This window comes from Felis catus, chromosome C1 (assembly GCF_018350175.1).
Source record: "Felis catus isolate Fca126 chromosome C1, F.catus_Fca126_mat1.0, whole genome shotgun sequence".
NCBI lineage: Eukaryota > Metazoa > Chordata > Mammalia > Carnivora > Felidae > Felis > Felis catus.
In genome coordinates, this window is record NC_058375.1 from 114,515,440 (window position 1) to 114,538,188 (window position 22,749).

The 22,749-nt window shown below is 42.6% G+C and overlaps 1 protein-coding gene across 4 annotated transcripts in view; it reads right to left on the reverse strand.

Annotated features, from left to right (window-relative positions):
- CNTNAP5 (contactin associated protein family member 5) overlaps positions 1 to 15,167 on the reverse strand; it is an 805,732-nt gene extending 790,565 nt beyond the window's left edge. For all 4 annotated transcript variants that reach the window (XM_011285200.4, XM_011285199.4, XM_019837943.3 and 1 more), the window contains exon 1: positions 14,906 to 15,167. In XM_011285200.4, the coding sequence (XP_011283502.3) occupies positions 14,906 to 14,987 (82 nt within the window). In that variant the 5' untranslated portion in view covers positions 14,988 to 15,167. The remainder of the gene's footprint in view (positions 1 to 14,905) is intronic.
- Between the last annotated feature and the right edge of the window lie 7,582 nt (positions 15,168 to 22,749).

Sequence of the window (22,749 nt, forward strand, 5' to 3'; positions counted from 1 at the left end):
AGGCGCCATCTTGGCTTTGGTTTCTAATCTAGAATGAGAATTGGAAGGTGTGTAAAATGGGAGTTTCATTGGACATCGAGTGAGGTGTTTTTATTTCCCCATATGCAGAATGACATCATTTTCCCAAAGAAGCCACAAAGCACTTAGCTATAGGAACCCAATAAGTCACATTGAATTATCCAATAAAATTGATATTTATACAGAAAACATAGAAATTTTTACCCCAAACAATGTATCAACAAGGGTGAGAACATCAATAGAGTTATACATTCTCCCCTTAAATTGATTTTGTTTCACATGCTCTGATGTTTTTTGGATTAACTTCACTAATGAATTTGCACAGTGGTCTATTCCCTTGACTACTAAGCTACAGTCTGTGTGCTTAATTATGATATTCTTTCCTAAGTCCAAATCTTTTATCAGGCCATTAACAGCTGGAGAAGATGTGCTGACATGACAGGTAAACTAATCCGTCTTGTTTATAAAGGAGAAAATCAGGAACACAATGTATGTGAATATTTGTACAGAGAAACATATGTACATGCCATGCCTATATGACAGCACACAGCACCTGCCACAATTACACTTTCATTTAAATGTCTTATCAGTTCTTTGTAACCCAGAAGATTACTCAATGTGTGTATGTGTGTGTGTGCATATGGCTAAAACAGTGATGACAAGAACAGCAGGAAATATTTTTATTGCAGACTCACAATTTATTTATGTATTTGTTTATTTATTGGGGGGGCACAAGTGAGTGAGGGGCAAAGACAAGGGGCAGAGAAAGAGAGAGAGAATTCCACAAGGGGCAGAGACAGAGAGACAGGGAGAGAGGCAGAGAGAAGCAGGGCTGACCCAAAGCAGGGCTTGTGCTCACCAAAAGTGGGGTTTGATCTCACCCGAGGCAGGGCTCAAACTCCCCAACTGTGAGATCACGACCTGAACTGAAGTCAGATGCTTAAGTGATTGAGCCACCCAGGCATCCTGCATACTCAAATTTTAGAGAGAATTTCAACCTGGTTTGATATATTAAAAGGTGCCAAAACATGTGGTGCTAACTTTTGCTAATACGGAAGCAAGCACTTTACTTGCACAGGTGCATGCACACACACACACACACGCACACACAGGCTTACACAGACATACATTTCACATCTCCAAAACACACGACATGCCATAGGGCATTTGAAGACAAAGATTCGATACCTTAAAACCAAAGGAGCCATTTTGCAATTTTATGTCTCTTCCTGTATTCTTCATCTAATTAGATCATTGTTGAAGGAGCTTTGAGTTTCTCAGGTAACAGCATCTTGGCCTACATAAATTCCAAGGCCAAGGTGCTCATTAATCCCATGTATACTTATCCATATGCTCACGTATCATTATCTCCCGATTATGTTACTGAAATGCCAAGCTGAATATATTTGAAGATCTGCATTCTGTCTATTAGGTAAAAGAACCATGTGAAAGAACCATAAAAAAAATAACCACATCAAATCAGAATGCAAAGGATGCTTACTGAATACCACCCTGAACCAGAGCAGCCACAGTGGGGGGTGTCTGCACCCCTCTGCCCAGCATCTATCCACCTTTCTGGCAAAACATATTCGATTTCAGAAAATAAATAGATATTAATTTCCATCCAAATGCCCCTTTCAATTCATTATCTGCAGAGGTAAATATTCACAAAGGCGACACCCAAGTCAATATTGACCTTGGGGGATAATAAATTTTGACATTTTCCAGAATAAGCAGTTGCATAGAGTGTATACACATGTAAAACTCTACCTGGTACATTAACCACAAAAGAAAATGAATAATAACTCAAATATATTATACATATACATATATATATGGATGCATATATATTATCTTAAATTATTTATTATATTAACTTCTATTAAGGATGCAGAGCAAGAACATTTGGAGTTTGCTAGGGGGTTTATTTTCCTAAGCAAGTACAGCGTAAGTCTAGAGTCAGTGTGACTTCCTAATCCACGGCACTATAAGCAAACACAAGCCTGTGGTTACGATTCACAGTCTGCCCAGTTATGGGTGAACTGACTGCCACATTCAGGGGTTCACTTCTATACTGTCCCTCATCCAGGTGCTGTCTGCACTTGGGTTTCACGGAAGCTGTCTATGCTTTAATTCAATCTATCAAGTAGTTATTTTGCTAGTCACCATATGCTAACATGAAATCCCTTCTTTTGAGATGGTCCAAAGGGAATACCTGGGATGGAGGTAGATAATTCAAGGGCCTTTACAAGATAATATTTCTCTAAAATAAGAAGAACTATATTAACTAAGGAGATCAAAACAAAAGGACACATCCTGGATAAGCTACTATCTTTTACATTCTGTAAATGCCAATAAGCTTTTCTTGTCCTAAGACTTATATCAAATTGCATCGGGACAAAAATAGATTTTCAAAGAGTATTAACAATAGGCACCTGGGCAGAGATAATATTTAAAACAGTCAATAACTTTGGGACGCCTGGGTGGCTCAGTCAGTCAAGCGTCCGACTTCGGCTCAGGTCATGATCTCAACGGTTCGTGGGTTTGAGCCCCGCGTTGGGCTCTGTGCTGACAGCTCAGAGCCTGGAGCCTGAATCGGATTCTGTGTCTCCCTCTCTCTGCCCCTTTCCTTCTCTCCCTCTCTCTCTCTCAAAAATAAATAAAATCAACATTTTAAAAAACAAACTGAAAAAAATTAATAACCTTAATAGCAATCATCAACTGTTCCAAGCAGACGCAGATGCTAGGCACCTAGGGTGGCCTTGCTGCTGGCACACCGGCAAATGTTGGCCACCATGGAGGCTGCCATTCTCCTCCTTCCTCAACACTCTCCTATGCCTAATCACTTTTTCATAAAATTGTAAGCTCAGAGATTCCTGCAATTAAGGCTAAGTTTTCACAGGGTACTTCTACAAAGAAACAGCAAGAGAAGAGTAGACTGAGCCGTGGAATTCTATATGTCCTCTCCCTATTTCCCCCAAACAGCAATCGTTGCAATTTCTTTCACATCCAGAAATTTGATGTAAGATTTCATTTTGGAAGCCAAAAGTTTCTGCTCTTGAAATACATTTTAATATTTAAGGCCTGGGGCGCCTGGGTGGCTCAGTCGGTTAAGTGTCCGACTTCGGCTCAGGTCATGATCTCACGGTTTGTGGGTTCGAGCCCTGCGTCAGGCTCTGCGCTGACAGCTCGGAGGCTGGAGCCTGCTTCGGATTCTGTGTCTCCCTCTCTCTCTTCCCCACCTCTACTCTCAATTTGTCTCACTCTATCTCTCAAAAATAAATAAATGAAAAAAAAATTTTTTTTAATATTTAAGGTCTTATTCTTTGAAACACTGATTCTTTCTGAGAGCTAGAACACAGCGTCTATGTAAACCTCAGTGTCCTTTCCTGAAGCAGTCACTGATAGAGGAGAAGAGGCAAGACCGTGAGAGTGCTGGCCATCAAACGAGTCACTTAGCGTCTCTAAACCCAAGCAAGAAGGTCCACTGAGACAAGAAAATAGCTAAAAAAGAGGACAAAGGAGACACACAAAGACAGACCTCACAACAGAGCCAAGCAACAGCCCAGATGGAAGGGAGAAGCACCAGACAGCTGGAAAATAAAGCAGAAAATTGCCTGGCCTGGCTTTCCAGCAGGCTGTGACAAAAGGAGGTCCACACATGGACCTCCTCCATCAAGGAGACACTACAAGGACAACAGGGCAGGGGCTCATCACTGCACCCAGTCTGTGCGAAGAATGATGGTACTGGGTATGTACTTATTAAACGCAGCCTCTCAGCTACACCCACTGGATGAAAGGACCTTCTGGGCTGTGTGTGGGATGAACACTAGAGCCCAAAGAAGCAGAACAGATCTGAAGGCCATCCAATTTTTGCCTTATTTGAACCTGTGACCTGAGTATCACAAATACAGTTTTTCTTATTAGCACGAAGTTAAACAACAGAAACAAACCAACAATAATAAAACCCCCAGAACGCCCATCTAACAAATCCCAGGAGCAGTGCAGTATGATGTAGATGAAAAAGAAATACTGCACTGACTGAGGAAGTTCTCAAAGGAGGCTGAAACTGAACAGACACTAACAGTGGGCACTGATCATGGAATCCATGGGGCTGGTAGTGACAGCACGGAGCCTGGCCGTGGACAGTTGATGGCATAAGCTTTAATGAGTAACGCAATCAACTTTTACAAATGGTTAGAGGCACAGGAGGTGTTTGCCATGAGGACTTTTAGATGTAGGGAAAGGATTGCCTGTAAGGTTAGGAAAAGGTAAACCTGGACACCGGGAGGAGTCTGTAGGTCTAGGCTGACAAGGGTTTTCTCACCCTGGGTCAGAGAGAAGGCTGGCTCTTCAAGGCTGAACATCAACTCGAGTTCAAGAACGGCTCAGCCTTGGCATTGGGTTCGAGAAAACAGCAAGTAGAGTGAAAACAAGTACAGACTTTGCAGTTGGGGAAATGTGCACTATAATCCCAGTGTGACCACCTCCTAGCTATTGGATCTTGGGTAAATAATCTGACCATTCGAGCCAGCACGTCCTCACCCTACGATGGAGCAGACAATGACTGTCCCATAGGACTGTGGGGAGAAACAGAAGGAGACCTCATCAGGTACCACCCTGGGCACCTGATGAGGTTTCCAAACACGTGTTCCGGAACATGTGACTTAACTTTATCTCTAATCTCCAGTGTTCCAACATTCCAATCTGCTGGTTTCATTTCTTTTGATTGTGTCAAAAGGTTCCTGATTGTTGTAGAATGAGAGGCATTAATCTCTCTTTTCATATCCTGGTGAGCTCAGCCTGTCTCCAATCAGAAAGAATCTGCCCTGCTGACCCCAATCCTGTAACCTGGCAGAGCTCATTCACTCAAGGGTAAAACCTCACGCATGTGCTTGCACATCTCCAGGTTACTGCAGCAGGGGTGCAGGGCGGACCTGGAAGAGACTCAACAGACTTCTTGCCCACAGCCCCTCCAAACAGCTCCATTTCCGTTCACTTAGCAGGCTTGTGGCTTTCTTTTCCTCCTGTGAATGGATCAGCCCTTCTCACCTCCCATTATTGATTAAGCATAATGTGTATTTCACAGACCAGTCGCAGTTGATGGCAAATGAAGTTGCTTTTGCTCCAAATGACAGGAGACACAGAGAAGTTGTTCGTCACACTGGAGCCCTGGAAGGCACAAGTAGGGAGAAAGAAAAAGCCAGAAAGCTCAGGCCTGTGCCTCTGGGCATATGTGGCCCTCTGCCATGGGTTAAGTGAATCAACTTTGCTCATCCATTTTTAATTGGCGATCTTGGGAAAATATTTTTTTCATCATAGTATAAACATGGCTATAATGCAGAACGGAATGCAAATGTGTCTGAGAGCTTAAGACAAAAATTCAAGAAATTACATGCTTCAGTGGCTACTTGGGGCAGAATCAAGGATCCCCTGGGTTTTCAGGCTTTCTTTCTTTCTTTCTTCCTTTCTTTCTTTCTTTCTCTCTTTCTCTCTCTCTTTTTCTTTCTTTTTTTTCTGGTGAGTGGCACTTCAGTGGAAAAGTTTGAAAAGTGTTAGCATTGGCCACAAAACACAAAAACGAGCCATTTATTAAATGTTGATTGAGACAAGGCAGGATGAAAAAAGGTAGCAATAGAGATGGAGCAGAGAAAGGAAGAAGAGAAGAGTAGAAGAACACAAGGAAGGGAGGGATGGGACAAGGGGAGACAAAAAGCAAGGAGCATTAAGAAGCAGGTGAATTGGGGCCAAGGGGAAGGACACCGAAGACAAGAAAGCAGAGAGACGCGATCTAGGAACGGGAAAGGCTGTTTAACAAACTGATCAAGAACAGAGTGGACGCCAAGGTGCCACAGTCTTGTTTTGAAGAAACACTGTTATGTTTTGCTGTTATGTTTTGTTTTGTTGTTGTTTCTGGCACTACATGGACAGCAATCCTAACCCCGCATCCACAGACAGTCAGTGAACCAAAGGCTTTAGGAATGCACACAGAAATGAATGCACAGCAGATGTTTCATAAATATTTTTGAATGAGTGAATGAATGAATGAATGAATGAGTGAATAATTCACTTGAAAATGGAAGAAGCATTTATGATTCACCAATCATTGTACCAGCACCTGACTTTATAACTTAATGTTAACAAGAGCATATCTACTATTATCTACCCCATACAGGATTCAGCAGCGCACGGGAGGAAGCTTCTCCTGACCTCCTGCCCGACCCTCCTATAAACAGAGGGCTTTGGACACTGGGGATACTTCACATGACTCCTGCCCAGGTTAACCAGTTTTTCTCAAGGTCTGATCAAGGTCACTTCCCCCCATAATGCTGATATTATCTGTAAAGGTCTGCTCACTTTTCTGGAAGGGATGTGCTCATTTTTTCTAGATGGATCTCCCTGTTCCACTCTCCCATGAGGCTCTCTTTGTGAGCTTTTCAGCGAGCAGGTTCACTGGCCATGGGCCTGAAGCTGTGGTCATACCCTGAAGGAGCTCGGGAAACACGTGAGGAATCCCAACAGTCATGTTTCTGTCAGGTGGAGACCGATTCTCCCCACAGTCCCCTTGACATTGGAGTTAACATGAGAACAAGTTTTTATTTGCCTTACCAATCCCTCAGCTGTCTGCTCACCCAGATGAAGGGAGTGTGAGCCCTTCTGCCTTTGCCTGAGAATGGAAACATCTTCGCCCTGATTTGTATTATAACTGGTCCTGAGAGAATCCATGTTGAGGTTCACTCGTAATTATAATAACAGGCTTAACTATTAATTCCCACATCATGTGCATTTTGTATAGAGTAATTCACGTTATCCTCGTACTAACTCTACAAGGTCCATGTTAGTATCCATAGGAAATGTTCGCTGAGTGAGAATTAAATCAACCCAGAACTCTATGACATACACCCCTCCCAATCTCCCTCACTGCTGCCCCATTGCCTACCTGCTTGGAATATGACAGGTCCTGGGCAAAACCAGGAAGTTGGTAACACTTCTCTTAGACACCTTGAACATTCCCATTCCTTGCCCCTCCCCCACTCAGAACATTCTCTTCTTCAGCTATCCAGCACCATCTCTTCTATTAACTTTTCTTCAGGAAAAAGTCTGTTCTTCCCCATGAAGTATAGATCAGCATAGATATACATCCCTATATTTTCTCTCAAGCGGGGCTTTGTGTCTTCAGGATTATTTCCGTGCATTGAAAGGCTTTCTCCTGTATTTACAGATTCAGGGCACTGATGGAGTTGGCGGAAGAACTGTCTGGGGACAGATGGGTAGGGGGTGTTGGAATCAAGTGGGCTTTCCCAAATGCCCTGTGGGAGGCAGATCCCTGTCAGGCCTGACCTTAGAATAGGCCTTAATGGGAGGCTTCACATTTGGTGACTGTGCCCACGTAGTTTATAACAAGGAAATGCTAGAATATAACAGACTTTTTTTTCTCCCCCCCTTCTCACATCTTAACACAATCATGAGCTCAGGGAAGAGCCAATCGTAATATCAAAAATGCATGGCCACATGACAGAGAGGAGTGGGAAACAGAGGAAGGGAAAGTGAGAGGGAGGGAGAGAGGGAAGGGGCAAGGGGGTGGAGGGGGAGAGAAGTGAACATGTATATTCAGCAAACAGTGGCCTAGACAAACACCTACCAGCATCTGTCTGTTAGGCAAATTCCTTTAGACTGCTATTTGCCTTGGACCATCTTCAAAGGGATATTTCTGCTTCCAAAGGTGGATAGTTAAAAATAATATACATCATGAGTGTGTTTTGGCATTTCCCTTTCGTTTTTTTCCCCTCTCTTCAACATTACTGTTGTCATCCTTTAAAACTCAATCAATTCAGCTGATCCAGAGAACAGATGGCATTAATCAACCCCCAAGAATATGCACAAAAGCAATTAGAAATGTAGAGACATGGAATTTATGCCAGCAAATCAATTACCAATGATAGCAAATCAAGGTGGCACACCCAAGTTCCCTTTGTTTCTCTTTCCAAAGAGCGGCCACTGATCATAGCCATGATCTCTGGTTTACCCCCTCCCCTACCAGAAGGGGATCAAGAACAGAAACACTGAGGTTTAATTACACATTCCTTAATGACTAGTTCTCACTCTGCTGGCAAAATCCAGCGTAATTTACAGACTACAAGATGCATCAGAATGATGGATACAGACAGCATGTGCTATAGAGTGTCATGCAAATATGAAATATACTGCTCTGAGAATATGGTCGTTTGGTATTCCCAGAGAAGAACTTCATTTCAGAGAACAGAGCACCTTTTCTAGCATCTATAGCTCTCATTTGTCAAAAACAATGGAAGCAGTTATAGAATACATTTTAACCACAAATCTGTGCCTTCTGCGAGTTTACTAGTTCATATATCCCTATGTTTTCAATGGGCTTGGCCATTGCTTGCTTTCTGGTTCTTTGTGACCTCTGCAGATTCTGAAAATTCCTTCTTTGGGCTCATATTCATCATCACCTGAGTTACCGTGATCATCTCTTACCTAGTTTTCTTGCTGCTAGTGTTGGCCCAGTCCAGTCTATGCTTCATACAGTGATAAAAAAAAAAAAAAAATACCTGATTCTGTATTATCGAATTACATATACAAAATCCTTCAATGAAGCTTCACAGCTTCAATGGCAAAGATGAGCTCCCCTCCCTGCTTACCGATTTCTCAATTTTTCTGTCCGTTTGCCTAGAGCCTGCTCCCACGATTAGTCACCAAAAATAAACCTTACTCTTAAGCCTTCATACAAACAGCTTGTGATAACCTCCCCAACCCGCCACCCCATTTCTCCAGTGAGTGAAATCTGACTCTGTTGAAGTCTTAACTTCTAAGTCTCTTTCCTCCAAGAGCCTGCCTTGATGCCCCAGTCAGTTTGAGATGCTCATTTCGTCTCTCACATTACACGTTGTGCTTATCTTTGTTCTAGCACTTATCACTTTGACGTGATTAAAGATTTATTTTTCTCGCTGCCCATGTGCAAAGTTCCTTGAGATCATAGACTATATTTTCTTATTCATCTTACTTTCTCTGGTTTCTAGAAAAACCCGAGTTTAGGAAAGAGAGCCTTCAGTTGGGACACATTTCTTCAATAAGTTTTTCAAATGAGTGACATATATGAACTATTAACACTTCAAGCTTCTTCCAAGCACAGCTTAGAGGGGTGACATTGGAGGCTCAGGACAATGTTTTGGGGGTCATGTGGTCAGTATGCAATAAAATAAAATCCTTCCAGTAACTTACTACTAAAATCCTGTTAAATAGCATTCAAACTTTTCCTTTTTACACTGAACCCTGGGCTATGAAGAAAGATTTTTATGGCTATATATTTGTATGTTTCCAGCTTATATAGGAAATGTTCATTAAAATTGCAAAAGCAAGTTAATAAAATTAGCTCAAACTCGGTACGGAGGTCAGGTCTTCTTACCATTTCCAAAACAATAATAAGTAATACTTGCCAGTTAAAAAAAAAAAAAAAACAAGCCAAATACATTTTAAAAGACTCTAGCAACAGGACCATAGAAGAATTTTTGTTCAAATTCTTAGTTGGAAACCATTCACTGATTCTCTCATCCATTCCTTCGGCCAATGTTTTAGGTACTGAATATAGACATTCAAATGGAATACGATAATTGGGGAACCGTGCACCTATGTGGAGAGACAAGGATTAACAGAAGTGTTGTGGAAATATGAGAAGTCATACATAGGGGCTGACCCAGTAGAGGGAAAGCGTGTGTTTGTGTGTGTATGTGTGTGTGTGTGCTTACAAGTCTTCATCAAGGCTATGCTGTTCCTCCATCCAGTTTTTTATTGAAACTTTAAAAGAAAACTAAAGCATCTGGTGCTCATCCAGATATAAGGCCTCTTATATTTGACCATTGTGATGTTTGGGATCCAGCATCAAATCTAGATTCCAATTTTCTTTCTTTCTGTCTTTTCTTTTTTTTGTAGTGTATAACTCAGGAGTTGGCTGTGGTGGAAACTGCTCCCTCCCTGCCCTTTGCTATGGATAGAGCTATGGAGACTAACCTAACCATAGGGATCCCAAGGCAACTTGCCAACTCACATACAGCCCCCAACTGAATGCACGGGAATTAATTTCATAGCTTGCAGAGTCGGATCTTTGGAGATAGACACAGGTCCAAATTCTGATTTTTTTTTTCATTGCTTAGTTTTATGATCCTGGGAAAATTATTAACTTCTATTAACCTTAGATTCACTCATCTGTAAACTGGATTTAATAAAGTCTACCTACCTGTGCTACCTTGCCAAATTATGTGGACACAGCATATGAAGTGAGAGATACGAAGTGCGCCGTAGTTAGTAGGAATTAAAACCTATTATGTTGTTATTCTAAATATAATTGCTTAACAATTTTCAGCATGGCCATCACAGAAGCATCCAAATGGAATGACCAGTAGGCAACATCAGGAGTTAAAGACAAAAATACATTAGGACTAGATAGGACCTTAATAATCATTCGATACAACTCCTTCAGTTAATACACCAAGATCATTAGGATAAGTCAATAACCTCTACAAGGACACCTGCCGGAAGGTGTCAGAGATCTGATGAATGAAGACAGCTTCCCTAATGTATTAAAAATGCTATTACTGGCTCAAAGTGAGTACACAGAATCTTCAGGACAAAGTCTCACTGAGTGAACGATGACTCTATTATGATCTTTGTTGTAACTGGACCTTCTCCCCATCTTCCTAACTGGCAGGGATAATTAGCATCCTATATTCTAGCCATATTTCAAGAGTTCTGGCAAAGAAGCTACAGGGCTTTGGATCACCAGTGAAAGCTTTTAGGAACATTTCAAACGATATCACATTGCTTTGTTTTGTAACAAAGGGGCACTGAAAAGTAAAATGATGTAGAAAAGGAAAACGGGGCCCTACTAAAGAAAGAAAAGGCAATTGGGAAGAGCTGGAATGAAAAAGAAAGAAAATGTCAATTTAGAGGAGAGTTATTCATTTGAATGAGAATAGGGGCTGGGGGGAGGTTATTCGAATGGAAACCAATTTTCTCATAATACCCTGGTGAGAACATTCCTCTTCTAGTTTTTCAGGTATATTTTCCAATGATGAAAATATGAATCTGGTTTGGAGATGGGGGCTCTAAGGGTTGAAGGGAAAGAGAGTTCACATGAATTGTCAAAGATCAGCCTAGCCTGTTCAACCTTGGAAAAATCTTTAGGACTCTTCCAAATCACCCTTGTAGTGCTTCCTTTACTTCTGCTGACTGTAAATGCCACAAAAGTACACCTCAAACACTCTCTTGCTGGAAAAAGTCAGCCTGATCTTTGTTTATTTATAATTTTACCTATCGACTGGGTTTGCGCAGAAGCTTCAGATCACTCAAAGTATATCACATCTCTTTACTTGAAGATGTTTATGAATAGGAGTGACGTCCTAGGATTACTTTAGATGAAGTTCCGTCTGTGATGAATGGCATCATCAGAGAATAAAGAGTTGTTTATTTCTTTCTCAAGGCTGTTATCTCCTTGAACCTGGTATGTAGCACCAGCAGGTAAGATGCTTGAGGATCATTCAAAGTGACTTACTGGGTCAAAATTAAGGCTGTCATAATCACATAACATCTGACGATTGTTAAAAATAGAACGAAAAGTGACCCTGTGAGTGAGTATCCCATGCATTGCTTTTATCTTCTGACTGCAAGTTCTATTATAATAGTCTTTCAACATACCTAATATTTGAAGAATCTTCTCAGTAAAATATTGAGCTGCTGTTCTGTTTGGGAGAAGAAACACATCTCAATAGCTGTTTTATACCCAAGCCTCTGAGTACAGGGAAAGTTGCATAACCGGACAGGCGTCTGACCTGTTAGCTGTGGCATAACCAGGGCTAGAACCCGTCAGCATTTCAAACTCCTATTTTCACTCGAACACCAGCAAGTCACATCGTTTCTTCTTGTGTCAAAGGAGTTGATATTATATGTAAAATGGTTTTTCATTTAACGCTGGTCTATCATAGCTACATTCGAAATTAACTAACTCCCTCAGGGTAAACCCAAAGGAGATGTTGTAGCTACTTAATATCCTGAAAATCTGGAATGGGGGAATTTCCAGAGTTTTTATTACTGGTTGGTAATTATGTTCTCCGCACAGATTCCTAATATCTATTCTGTAGCTGGCCTTCTAACCTGACTTTATTTTAATTTTGTGTAATTAGAAACTTATAAAATCTATAATTGGGTAAGCATTCATTTCTCTCTTACAGATGAACACCCAAGTTTTGGTCAGATTATGAGAAAATTAAACATGCACACACACACACACACACTCATTCTACACACACTAGTAATATCAACACATTATTATTAGAATAATGTAAACAATTAAAAGTTGTTTTTATTTGAACAAAGTTCACAGGCATTCTTAGGTACCATTTAGCATCTTGGGTAAATACCCCATTTTGGGGGCTACTGTCATGAATGAGGGAAAATATTACTTCAAAATATAAAAAAATCTTGAAAAAAACTCTCCAAATAACCTATATACTTAAACAAATTGACAATTAGAAAGGAGATTTATCTTCCTCAGTATATGCATATAATTGCTAATGGATTGTAGATAAATAGTAAATCAAAGCCCTGTATTTAATGCATAAAGTGTGTGCACAATTGAAGTCTGGGAGAATTGTGGAATGTTAATGTTTTTTTTTCCTTAGAGGTTCTGCAACACAGGTTCTGAAGACCACCAAGATACACTGATTTGAGAGGCAATTTTCTGCTGCCATTCTATTGAATTAACGCATTTTGTTCGGCATGATAAAAAACATGTATCATTCTTTGAGAACACCGACCCCCAAATATTTAGCAAGCAGTGTGCCCTCAATTGAAATGTTGATTGGAAATAGGGAAATCAAACTGTCACCTGATGAAATACTAAAGCTCATTATCACAAAGTTCCATTTTCAATGTTAAGAATTAGCTTTATTGCTGCATCAGTAAGCACAAGCCTTAAATCCACGCCATGTAGGTTTCATGAGCATTATTACAACATATTAACCATAATTCAATTAATTTACAGAAAATGTCATTCTGCAACTTATTTTTTTTTCCTTTGCTCTTAAGAAAAGGTGCTATATAAGGAAGCCCAAACCACATTCCTACAGAGTATGTTCTACCTCTTTCGCCCTTATTCCTCACCCCACCTTTGTGGATCTTCAAAATATTCACTATTTCCAGAGAAGTAAATGTGCTAAAGGAAAAAGAGCCATTTCACGGCTACACCTTTGCATCATTAGGACAATACTGACCTCTAGTGTTTTAGGAGGTAGACAGGCTAACTCAGCATCATGCCTAACTTCCTCTAACTAAACCACTTAGATGTTTTTCTAAAGCACCATGGGAACAATTTCACTTAAAAGAAGAAAAAGGAGAAGGAAGAGGAGGAAGAGGGGGAGGAGGGGGGGAAAGAGGGAGGAGGGGGAAAAGAGAAACATCAGATTCTAACCATTTTCTTTCTATTCTCTGAAATGATTTCTAAACTAAGCCCCTCTGGCTCCTTCCTCCCTTTAGAGAGACTGACCTCTTTAGCCCTCCTTTAGAATACAAACTTTCATAGTGTCTTTATAAGGCATATACCTTATAACTATGGATTCTGAGTCTCCAAAACTTCCAATCACAGATAGAGACTCTGGCTCTGCTTTGGATCATTTCCAGTAAACAACATTTGTCTAAATGTCCTCCCTTGAGATGCAACACTGGGTTGAGTACCTCTTACCCAAGGTCCTCTTGGACCTAAGAGGGTGAGGAGTGATATAGGGGGATTGACAAGTACTAAGTAGTCTTCCCATCTTTCTCTAACAGCGATGTCATGTCCCAACGTGCTTAAGCAATTCTGAGGTTCCTGGACGGGTTAGCAGAGAGGGGAGCAAGCACAGAAACTCAAGGAACCTTGATAAACCATCTTTGGAAACAACACAGATGGCTTAATTGCGTTCTTTCTCATTTAGGAGTTCCCAAGCTGGAAAAACTTCCCTCTCTCTGCCTAGAGAGGCAGCTGAGCAATTGAGCTTGAACCTCTGATGGCTCCAGCGATTTATTCAACTTTGACGAACTGGGTTCTTTAAATACACAGTGCAGGTGGCGGATCCCCAGGTGTCCAGCCTTCCTGCCTATTAAATTAAATGCCCTGCACTTGCTGAGGTTAGAGCTTGGACGACAGAGGGTACACTTAGTGCATACTCATTATGTGTTCTTTGGCACAAAGATTTTGGGGGTGGAGTGTGCATCAAAAGCTCTTCCTTCTGGAACAGGGGCAGCCATTGATCTTGTGGTTTGACTACACTGGGCCACGACTCTTAGGCCAAAACTCCCAATCCCAGTAAACCGGTGCCTCTCGGTTGCGAGATACCCCAGCTGAAGCTTTCTGCCTGGGGGAGAGCTGAAAGCCGCGTCTCGTGAGGCAGTGGGCACACTGCAAATCCCAGGCAGCCGCATTCGGAGACTGTCACCGCTATCAGCCTGCGCGGTGGCCGGGAGCATCTGTATCTCGGGGAGCTCACAGCCCTCGGTGCCTACGATCTGAACCCGGGGCCCTTCTCAGGAAAAGCTCTGCTTAGACACCAGGCAGGCGTAGAACGCGGAGCTGGCTTGAGGCTAAAGGAAGGCGATCCCTCCCTTCTCCCCGGAACTTTGCGATTCGGGGAGAAGGGCAGGCAACCCGGCGGGGCTGGCTCATCGGAGCTAACTTTTGGGATGGTTTGAGGGATGGAACCACACCAATCAGCAACCCCCGCCCCCCTTCCCCTCTGCTCGGGGCAGGCACAACTGAACACGCGTGGACACTTGAGTGTCTTTCTCCCACGCTCGCGTTCCCCACCTCACCTACCCGCTCCCAGCTCCTGGTACTCACAATTTGTCGCCGTGAATCCTACATGCCACAAGCCGGAGAGCAGCAAAGTGAGAACGCTGGTCAGCCGTGGTACAGAATCCATTTCCCCCGAGGAAGCGGTCCCTCCCAGTCGGATCCCAAATTCGCAGGCGCCGGCCGCGGCTGCCGCTGCGCCTTCTCTCTCTCTCTCTTTCTCTCTCTCTCTCTCTCACTCCTGTCGTCCTCTCTCCTGCGCGCCGCCTGGCCCCCTCCCGCCCCCCCAAGGAGAGCCACTCGCTGCTTCACTCCATCCCGTGTCCAGAAGCTCCACCGAAAGCACAGCGGGGTCTGCCTTGAAGCTGCGGCTGGAGCTGCGGGGCCCGCACCTGCCGCTCGCTGTGCGCGCCCGCCTCGCCCGCCTCGCCCTCCGCTCCCCCTCCTTAAAGGCGCAAAGCCGAGCCCCGCTGCAACAGCAGGCGGCGAGCCGGGCGCACGGCCGCTGCACCTCGGCCGCGGGCGCTGGGATCCGCACCCGGGCCGGCCGCTCCTTATAGGCGAGCAGGGCGCGCGGCACCGCCCCCGGCCAGGCCCGCCCCGCGCCCTCCTATGAGAGCGGCCTGGGCGGGTCCTTCAGGCCCCGCGCGGCGGCCGTGCGCTCCGGCTGCCCCGGGGGCCGCGGGCCCCTCTCCCGCGCGCGCTCACCGCCCTCCCCACCCCTCCCCTCCCCTCCTCACCCTCCCGCCCCGCCCCTGCCCGGGGGGAGCAGAGGCGCTGACCTTTCCCCCAGGTTTTCCTAGAACGCCACTGCCCTAGGGATTCTGCAGGGAGTTGCAAGACAGAACGCAGCGGCCAGAGCGAATTTCCCGTGGAAAGCTTGGCAAGGAGCTAATGACATGCCTTTTTTCTTTTTCTTTTTCTTTTTCTTTTTCTTTTTTCTTTTTCCTTTTCTCTCTCTCTCTCTCTCTCTCTCTCTCTCTCTCTCTCTCTCTCTTTCTTTCTTTCTTTTTCTTTTTTAAGGGGAGAGGGAAGACTTGAATTTTTGAAGGATTTCCCCCGGGGTTGCTTCCTAACTAAGGAAGGCCGACGGGTGTGGGCGGTGTTGGGGTTTTTGATGTAGCGACTTAATGTCAGGTCCGCGCCCCCTGCTCTGCGACCCCCACGCCGGGATGCCACAGCTCGCACTTTCAGGGCGGCCACATACACACAAACACACACACACACACACACACACACACACACACACACACACACCCTCCATGCTGTTGGCAGGGAGCTTGGGGCGACCACTGTAAGATGTTCCGGGCTTTAGGTCTCCGAGCGAGGGAGACACAAATTAGGTGTGGTAATGGGGAGAGTCAGGGTGGGGGCCCCGGTTGACTCCGAAGATTGGAGATCTGAGCCTCCCACCCCCGCCCCCCCACCCCACCCCCGCCCCATCCCCCCACCCCACCCCACCCCCGCTGAGGGATTTAAATTTCAAAGGAGGTAAAGAGTAGTTCTTTTTCTTCCTGGATGCTTATTAGAAACCCTGGTTCTGTCTTTGGCTTCTGGTTTGCATCTGGGGACTCTCCTGCTTTACCATAAATCAATTTATTTTGTTTTTATTGGAAGCTGTCAGAGAGCTGCCAAACCTTAACAAAATGAGGGACCATAACGATTTCTCCTATGTGAAGCTTACAATCAAGTTAGGGGTAGAGTCACTTCAGAGGAAGTTGATGTCTCCCCTTCCCTCCCCAACCTCCCTCCTGCAGCAGCATCTAGGCTGCTTCTGCATGAATCCTAAGGTTAACTTTGTGGGTTTTGGTTAGAGCTCGGCTCACATCTTCGGAATACTAAAAGGGAGTTGAATAACAATTCGATTTGTGACACCGTTATTTTCATAGAGAGGAGAGAATTCTGGGGGTCCTTTCACGTGTAACTTACAATGATGCTGTTGTCTCCGAGCTTCTAATTGAAAATAACTGTGCCAGCTACTAGATTCTTGGGCAACCGGAAGACTTCTCCGGCACAGGCTTTACCTGTGGAAGGACGGCCATTTCCAGGAGATGGTGAGTCACAACACTTCAAAGCTGAGGTGATCCAAGAAGCTACCCTGGTGGCAGGGGTCTGAGTAAGGAGGGGGCTGGTGCCCAAAGTCAAGCTGATCGGTCTGGCCTCTCCTACTGAGTGTCCCAAGTGCTGCCACCCAATCTGTGGCCTTTGAGCATTTCAGGTTCAAAAACACCTATGTAGGTAATTTAATCATACTGGAGAGTGTAGAAAATAATAGGCACCATTATCCAGCCTTGCATGTTCTTTAACAGACAGTTTTTAGAAGAAATAAAATAGTACAAATATAATTTAAGTTGCTTTTGCATTCTTGTCTAATCCCAGTTATCTCCTACCATATCTAAAGGTAAACACTTTTATTCTCATTCTCATACATTGTGTTTTTATACATTTGCCACACATATTTACATCCCTAAACAATATATGGTATCACTTTGGTTGCCTTTAATCAATATATAAATGGTATCATACTGTTTCATTTTGCACCTTGCAATTTACTAGGCATTTTATTTTTCCAATTTCTTTGCTTGGATATATGTAGTGCTAATTCTTTCATTTTAACTGCTGTATTATATTTCATTTTATAAAAAAGCCACAACGTAGTCATTAATTTTTCTGCTTATGAACCTACAGACTATTTCCAGGTTTGCTTGTTTGTTTTTTCTCAGTGTGAACTATGCACTCATACCCGTCTCTTACTTTTTCTCAAATATGTATTTAGGAGTAGAATTTCCATATCTTATGAAACACTTATCTTCAGCTTTAGCAGGTATCTCCAATTGCTTTGTAAAATGATGTTAGCAATTCACATGTCTTCCCCCACTAGCAGTGGGTGAGATTTCCCCTTGCTCCATAAGACCTCTCTTTTTACAAATGGGAAAATGATACCCAGAGAGTACAGATTTTTGTTCACAGAGTTTAACGCTCCCCGACATCATCCCATCTTCTACACCTCTCCAAAAAATATTTACATAAATAAATATTTTCTTTTAATTATGAAAGATGTGGGCTTCATTTCGTATTACAGTGACTTAAAACTGAATCTATCTGGGTCAATAAAATGTGCTTGAAATATGTATTAAAAGGCAGCTAGGGAAACTTGTTACGAGAAGCCCCCAAACTGTGAATAATCTTCTAGATATTAGTAAATATTGGAACTCTGCATTTAGATGTTCACATGCAATCCTAGTGTATAGTATATAAATTGCACCTAATTTAAAGCGCTATTTACAGTTGTAGCTTTCCTCTCTCTCTCTCAAATACACCTGTTCTCAGAGCAACTTTGAGCCTGAAACAGCAGACATTTGTCTAAGATTTGTTAACATTTCAGGGGTAAACAGCTGTTCCTCTTAGACAATAGTGTAAACAATACCATCTTCTGGGGGCATTTTGCCAACACGTTTTTATTAGCTGTAGAATATTAATCACTGTTAAAACCGTTCTCAGCCAGATTGATATTTACCTTTTGAAATTCTTTCGTCAACCTTTTAGTCTGACAAATCCACCTTTCAAATGCTGGAGTGGAAGCTGAATATCGTCCCTTAACCCCCATGTTGCTTGATATAGAACTCATACTTGCAGAACACCTTGCTTTGTAGAAGCTTAAAAATGATGCATAGATAGAGCAGATTGATTGCTCCTAGGAAATGAGGAAAAATGGATCACTGAAACCCTCAGATGCCTGCATCTTAGAAGGATAAATCGGAACATCTTCTCAAGACAAACGCATATCTGAAATCTTAAAAAAGAAATGAAGTGGACAGGATTCGGTGTTCATGTCCCTTCGATTTTCCCTTGGGCCCTCCCACTTCCTTCCTTTTAATAGAGTGGAAGGGAAAGGAGCATTCATCCCCTGGCATCTTAGCCTTGGAATACTCAACAGGTGGTTTGCCTCCTTGATTCTGTAATTCTCCTGTGAGGCATGTAGCAGCTATGTTTGACCGTCTCCATGTTACAGATGATATCCTAAGAGGAGACGGATATTGACATCTGAAGGATCACACAGAATGAATGGCCCCAACTGACAGGACACCTTAAAGTGAAAACCCATCCATCTTTTTTTCCTTTGTCTTTATAGAGCTAATAGGTAAAATTCACTGTGACACATGTGTACCTGGCGTGTACGAGAGAGGAGTCTGCATTGGTCACCATAGTCTGTTGTGCGTCTCAGTACTTTTGGATTATTTCAGTTTCACATATTCATGGTTTGTTGTAAAGATGGCAGGATGATTTCTGCTGCCACTCATATCTTTAAAAATAGAGTTTTTAAAAAGATTGATGTGGCAGAAAGTTAATTTAATATTCTTCTTTTCATCCTTCTTTTAAAAAATGTTTTAAATTTTTTTCTTTTTTTGTTTTTGTTTTTGAAATTTTCCCCTTAGAGCATGTGGCCAGTAACATGCTACACCTGTAGGGTGTAGGAAATGGCAAGAAAAAAAAAGTTCCTGCTCTCGAGGAGCTAAAAATGACTTGGGAGAGTAAGATGTTTAAAAAGTTAAGATGACAGGGGCGCCTGGGTGGCGCAGTCGGTTAAGCGTCCGACTTCAGCCAGGTCACGATCTCGCGGTCCGTGGGTTCGAGCCCCGCGTCAGGCTCTGGGCTGATGGCTCAGAGCCTGGAGCCTGTTTCCGATTCTGTGTCTCCCTCTCTCTCTGCCCCTCCCCCGTTCATGCTCTGTCTCTCTCTGTCCCAAAAAAATAAATAAACGTTGAAAAAAAAATTAAAAAAAACAAAGTTAAGATGACAATACAAATTAGCATATGTTTAAGTGCCAAATCGCCCAGATAATAAGTGCTATAGGTGTTTTTAAGTTGACAAAGATTGCTTCCGCTGGGAAGGAAAACTTGCAATTGGCATAAGGAAGTGGTTGTCTCTTTGGGGGTAAATGGATTTGAGTCACTCTTTGCCATGAGGCTTGTTATTGAATTCAGGTTAGGTCGAGTGCATTTGCCCTCACAGGAAGTCACATGTTAGGGTAATGAAGGCAGAATTCTACTTTTACAGAAGAACTGGCTTTTCCATTAAGGCAAATGGACCTCAGCCAAAGGTTGACAACAATTCACTTGAGCCTCTCCCCGCTACTTCTGTCTCCTTGTTCCATCTCAAACTCAATCTCGTAACCACCATGTTCATCCTTGACATCAAAACTAGCCATCTTCTTACATCGATCTCCTATGAATAGAAAAACCCTTTATATACCTTCACCTGAAACACATGTTTTTGTTCAGCTGGTATATGTCGTTCTGTTGATACATACTACTGTTTCTTCCTTCTGTGGACTGCTTCTTCCCAATTGGCTACTTTTTGCTCACCATTGCACTCCAAATTCAGCTAACGCATCTCTCTTGAAGTCTTTTTCGGTTCCTTTATATTGTTTCTCTTCATAGGGTTTCCTCACTCTGAGTAGTTTCTCAGAAGTAATTTATCAGTTAACATTCAACTTAGAGTCTTCAGCATACATGGAGGCTTTTGAAAAATATTTGAGGGGCGCCTGCGTGGGTCAGTCGGTTGAGCATCTGACTTGATTTTGACTCACTCAGGTCATGACCCCTAGGGCATGGGATTAAGCCCCACATCAGGCTCTGCGCTGAGTGTGGAGCCTTCTTGGGGTTCTCTCTCCCTCTGCCCCCTTCCCCATTCATGCTATGCCTCTCTCTGTCAATAAAATGTAAAAAAAATGATGAATGAATAATATTAGATATAAAAAAGCCTTGTCAACTTTTTAAAAGGTATACCCATCCCCTCCCCTCACCCCTTTTCATCCATTGCACCAGAATTCAGAGTCCCCTTTGAAGGCATTTATGCTTATTTACCTTGTAAATAAAGATATCAGTTATATGAAAAAATCAATAGGAATGCAGTTTAGGTTACTATCTTTATAGTTCATTTTTCCTAGACATACATTTCTCAAAAACTTGGATTTAGTTTTTGAGAGGAATTCAAAAGTATTTTGAATGTATTTATATAAGTATATTTGTATAATTCCAGCCATGCCACATCCAGAACGTATGTCACAAAGAGGATGTCTCCTCTTTACTTATTTCTGGCTCTTTCTGAGGGAAGTGGTGCCAACAATCACTCAGAAGTCATTTGTGATATATATCATGTTTCAGGACAAACCTGTTTCGAGTAATGAAAAGTATTCTGAGCTTAGGATCAGAAACCCCAAGCATTAGCCTTGACTTTGCAGCTTACCAGATATGAGACCTTGAGTAAATACTCTTGAGATTCAGCTTCTACATCCGTAAATTGTGAAGTGTGATCATTTCTGGCTTTGGTATTTGGGCATGGTGAATAGAAAGAATCATACATGTAAAAGTTTGTTGTTGTTGTTGTTGTTGTTGTTATACAGGAAAGTTCTAAATATTATGCCCTAGTTCAAAGAAGACAATTTAGGGGTGCCTGGGTGGGTCAAGTGCTTAAATGTCCAACTTTGTCTCAGGTCATGATCTCGCAGTTTGTGGGTTCGAGCCCCACGTCAGGCTCTGTGCTGACAGTTCAGAGACTGGAGCCTGTTTCAGATTCTGTGTCTCTCTCTCCCCATCCCTCCTCTGCTCATGCTCTGTCTCTCTCTGTCTCTCAAAAATGAATAAATGTATTTTTTTTTTAAAAAGACAATTTATTCAGCCCCTAACCACTGGATTTCTCATGCATTTTATTTGCCAGTTCATCCATAGAGTAAAAATACTTGCAAATATCTGAAAAGACCATCCATTCTATGGGAAATATACATAATTCATTATCCAAAGGCAACACAATAATTCAGTCAACTGAAATTAATTTATTGAGCAAGGATGATGTGCCGAGACATGTATCGTTTCCTTTTGGTTAAATAGTTGCCATAGAAAAGAGCCAATCTGGTCCTGTCTTCAAGGTTCTTACACCCCTCACAATTTCTAGATGGGGAAGTAGTGTATGCAAATGTAAGTTTCCAACTTCTGCCTTGATTGCAAAAGAAACAAAAAAACAAAAACAAAACAAAACAAAACAAAAAACAACAATCCAGTCTGGTGAAGGAATCATGACCTGAGAAAGCCTTTACAATTATATTTCCCATTGAGAGTGAGTGTCTGGTTCTTGCCTTGTGGCCCTGTTCTGACCAATAAGACTCTGGGGGATGGAGAGATTGTCTTCTCAGAAAGGGAGAGGAGTGTTAATACAAATCCTGTTGTCCCTGCAGCTTTCCCCGCAGCATGGTCAGTATCTTATGAGGGCATGAGTATTGTAACTCCAGTAGACATCTTGGGAATATGAGGGAATGGCCAGGACAATGACATGGCAAAAAGCAGAAACATGTCATGGGTATTAATTACAATATTGAGTTACTTCTACTGTGGAACAATAAACGTCTGTATTGTTTAAACCACTCCTAGTTAGGTTCTCTGGAGAAGTATTGAACATTTATTAAATATCACCCTGAGTAGGCATTGTGACTTTGTTTTCTCTTTTAGAATTCATGGCAAAATTCCGAGGGAAGTATCATTAGCTACATTTGGCAGATAAGGATACCAAGACTTGTGAAATTTGAGTAACATTGCCCAAAGCACAAAGCTATTAAGCAGAAACGCGGAGATTCCAATTCCAGAGTTTAGGTTTGTCATGCCATCGCTAGTGCCACAAATGCTCGGCAATGAAATAAATCTACTGAATCCTGTGTGTGTATATGTGTGTATGTGTGTGTGCGTGTGTGTGCGTGTGTGTGTGTACTTAACTTGCTCATTTGATCTCAGAGATGACTGGCAAATTGGTTTCTACTATTAAAAAAAATTCTTTAGGGTTACTGCTGCCGTGTTTCTGTCTCTGAGGGAATAGCTGTCTCTAAAGCCAACTTGCTATTA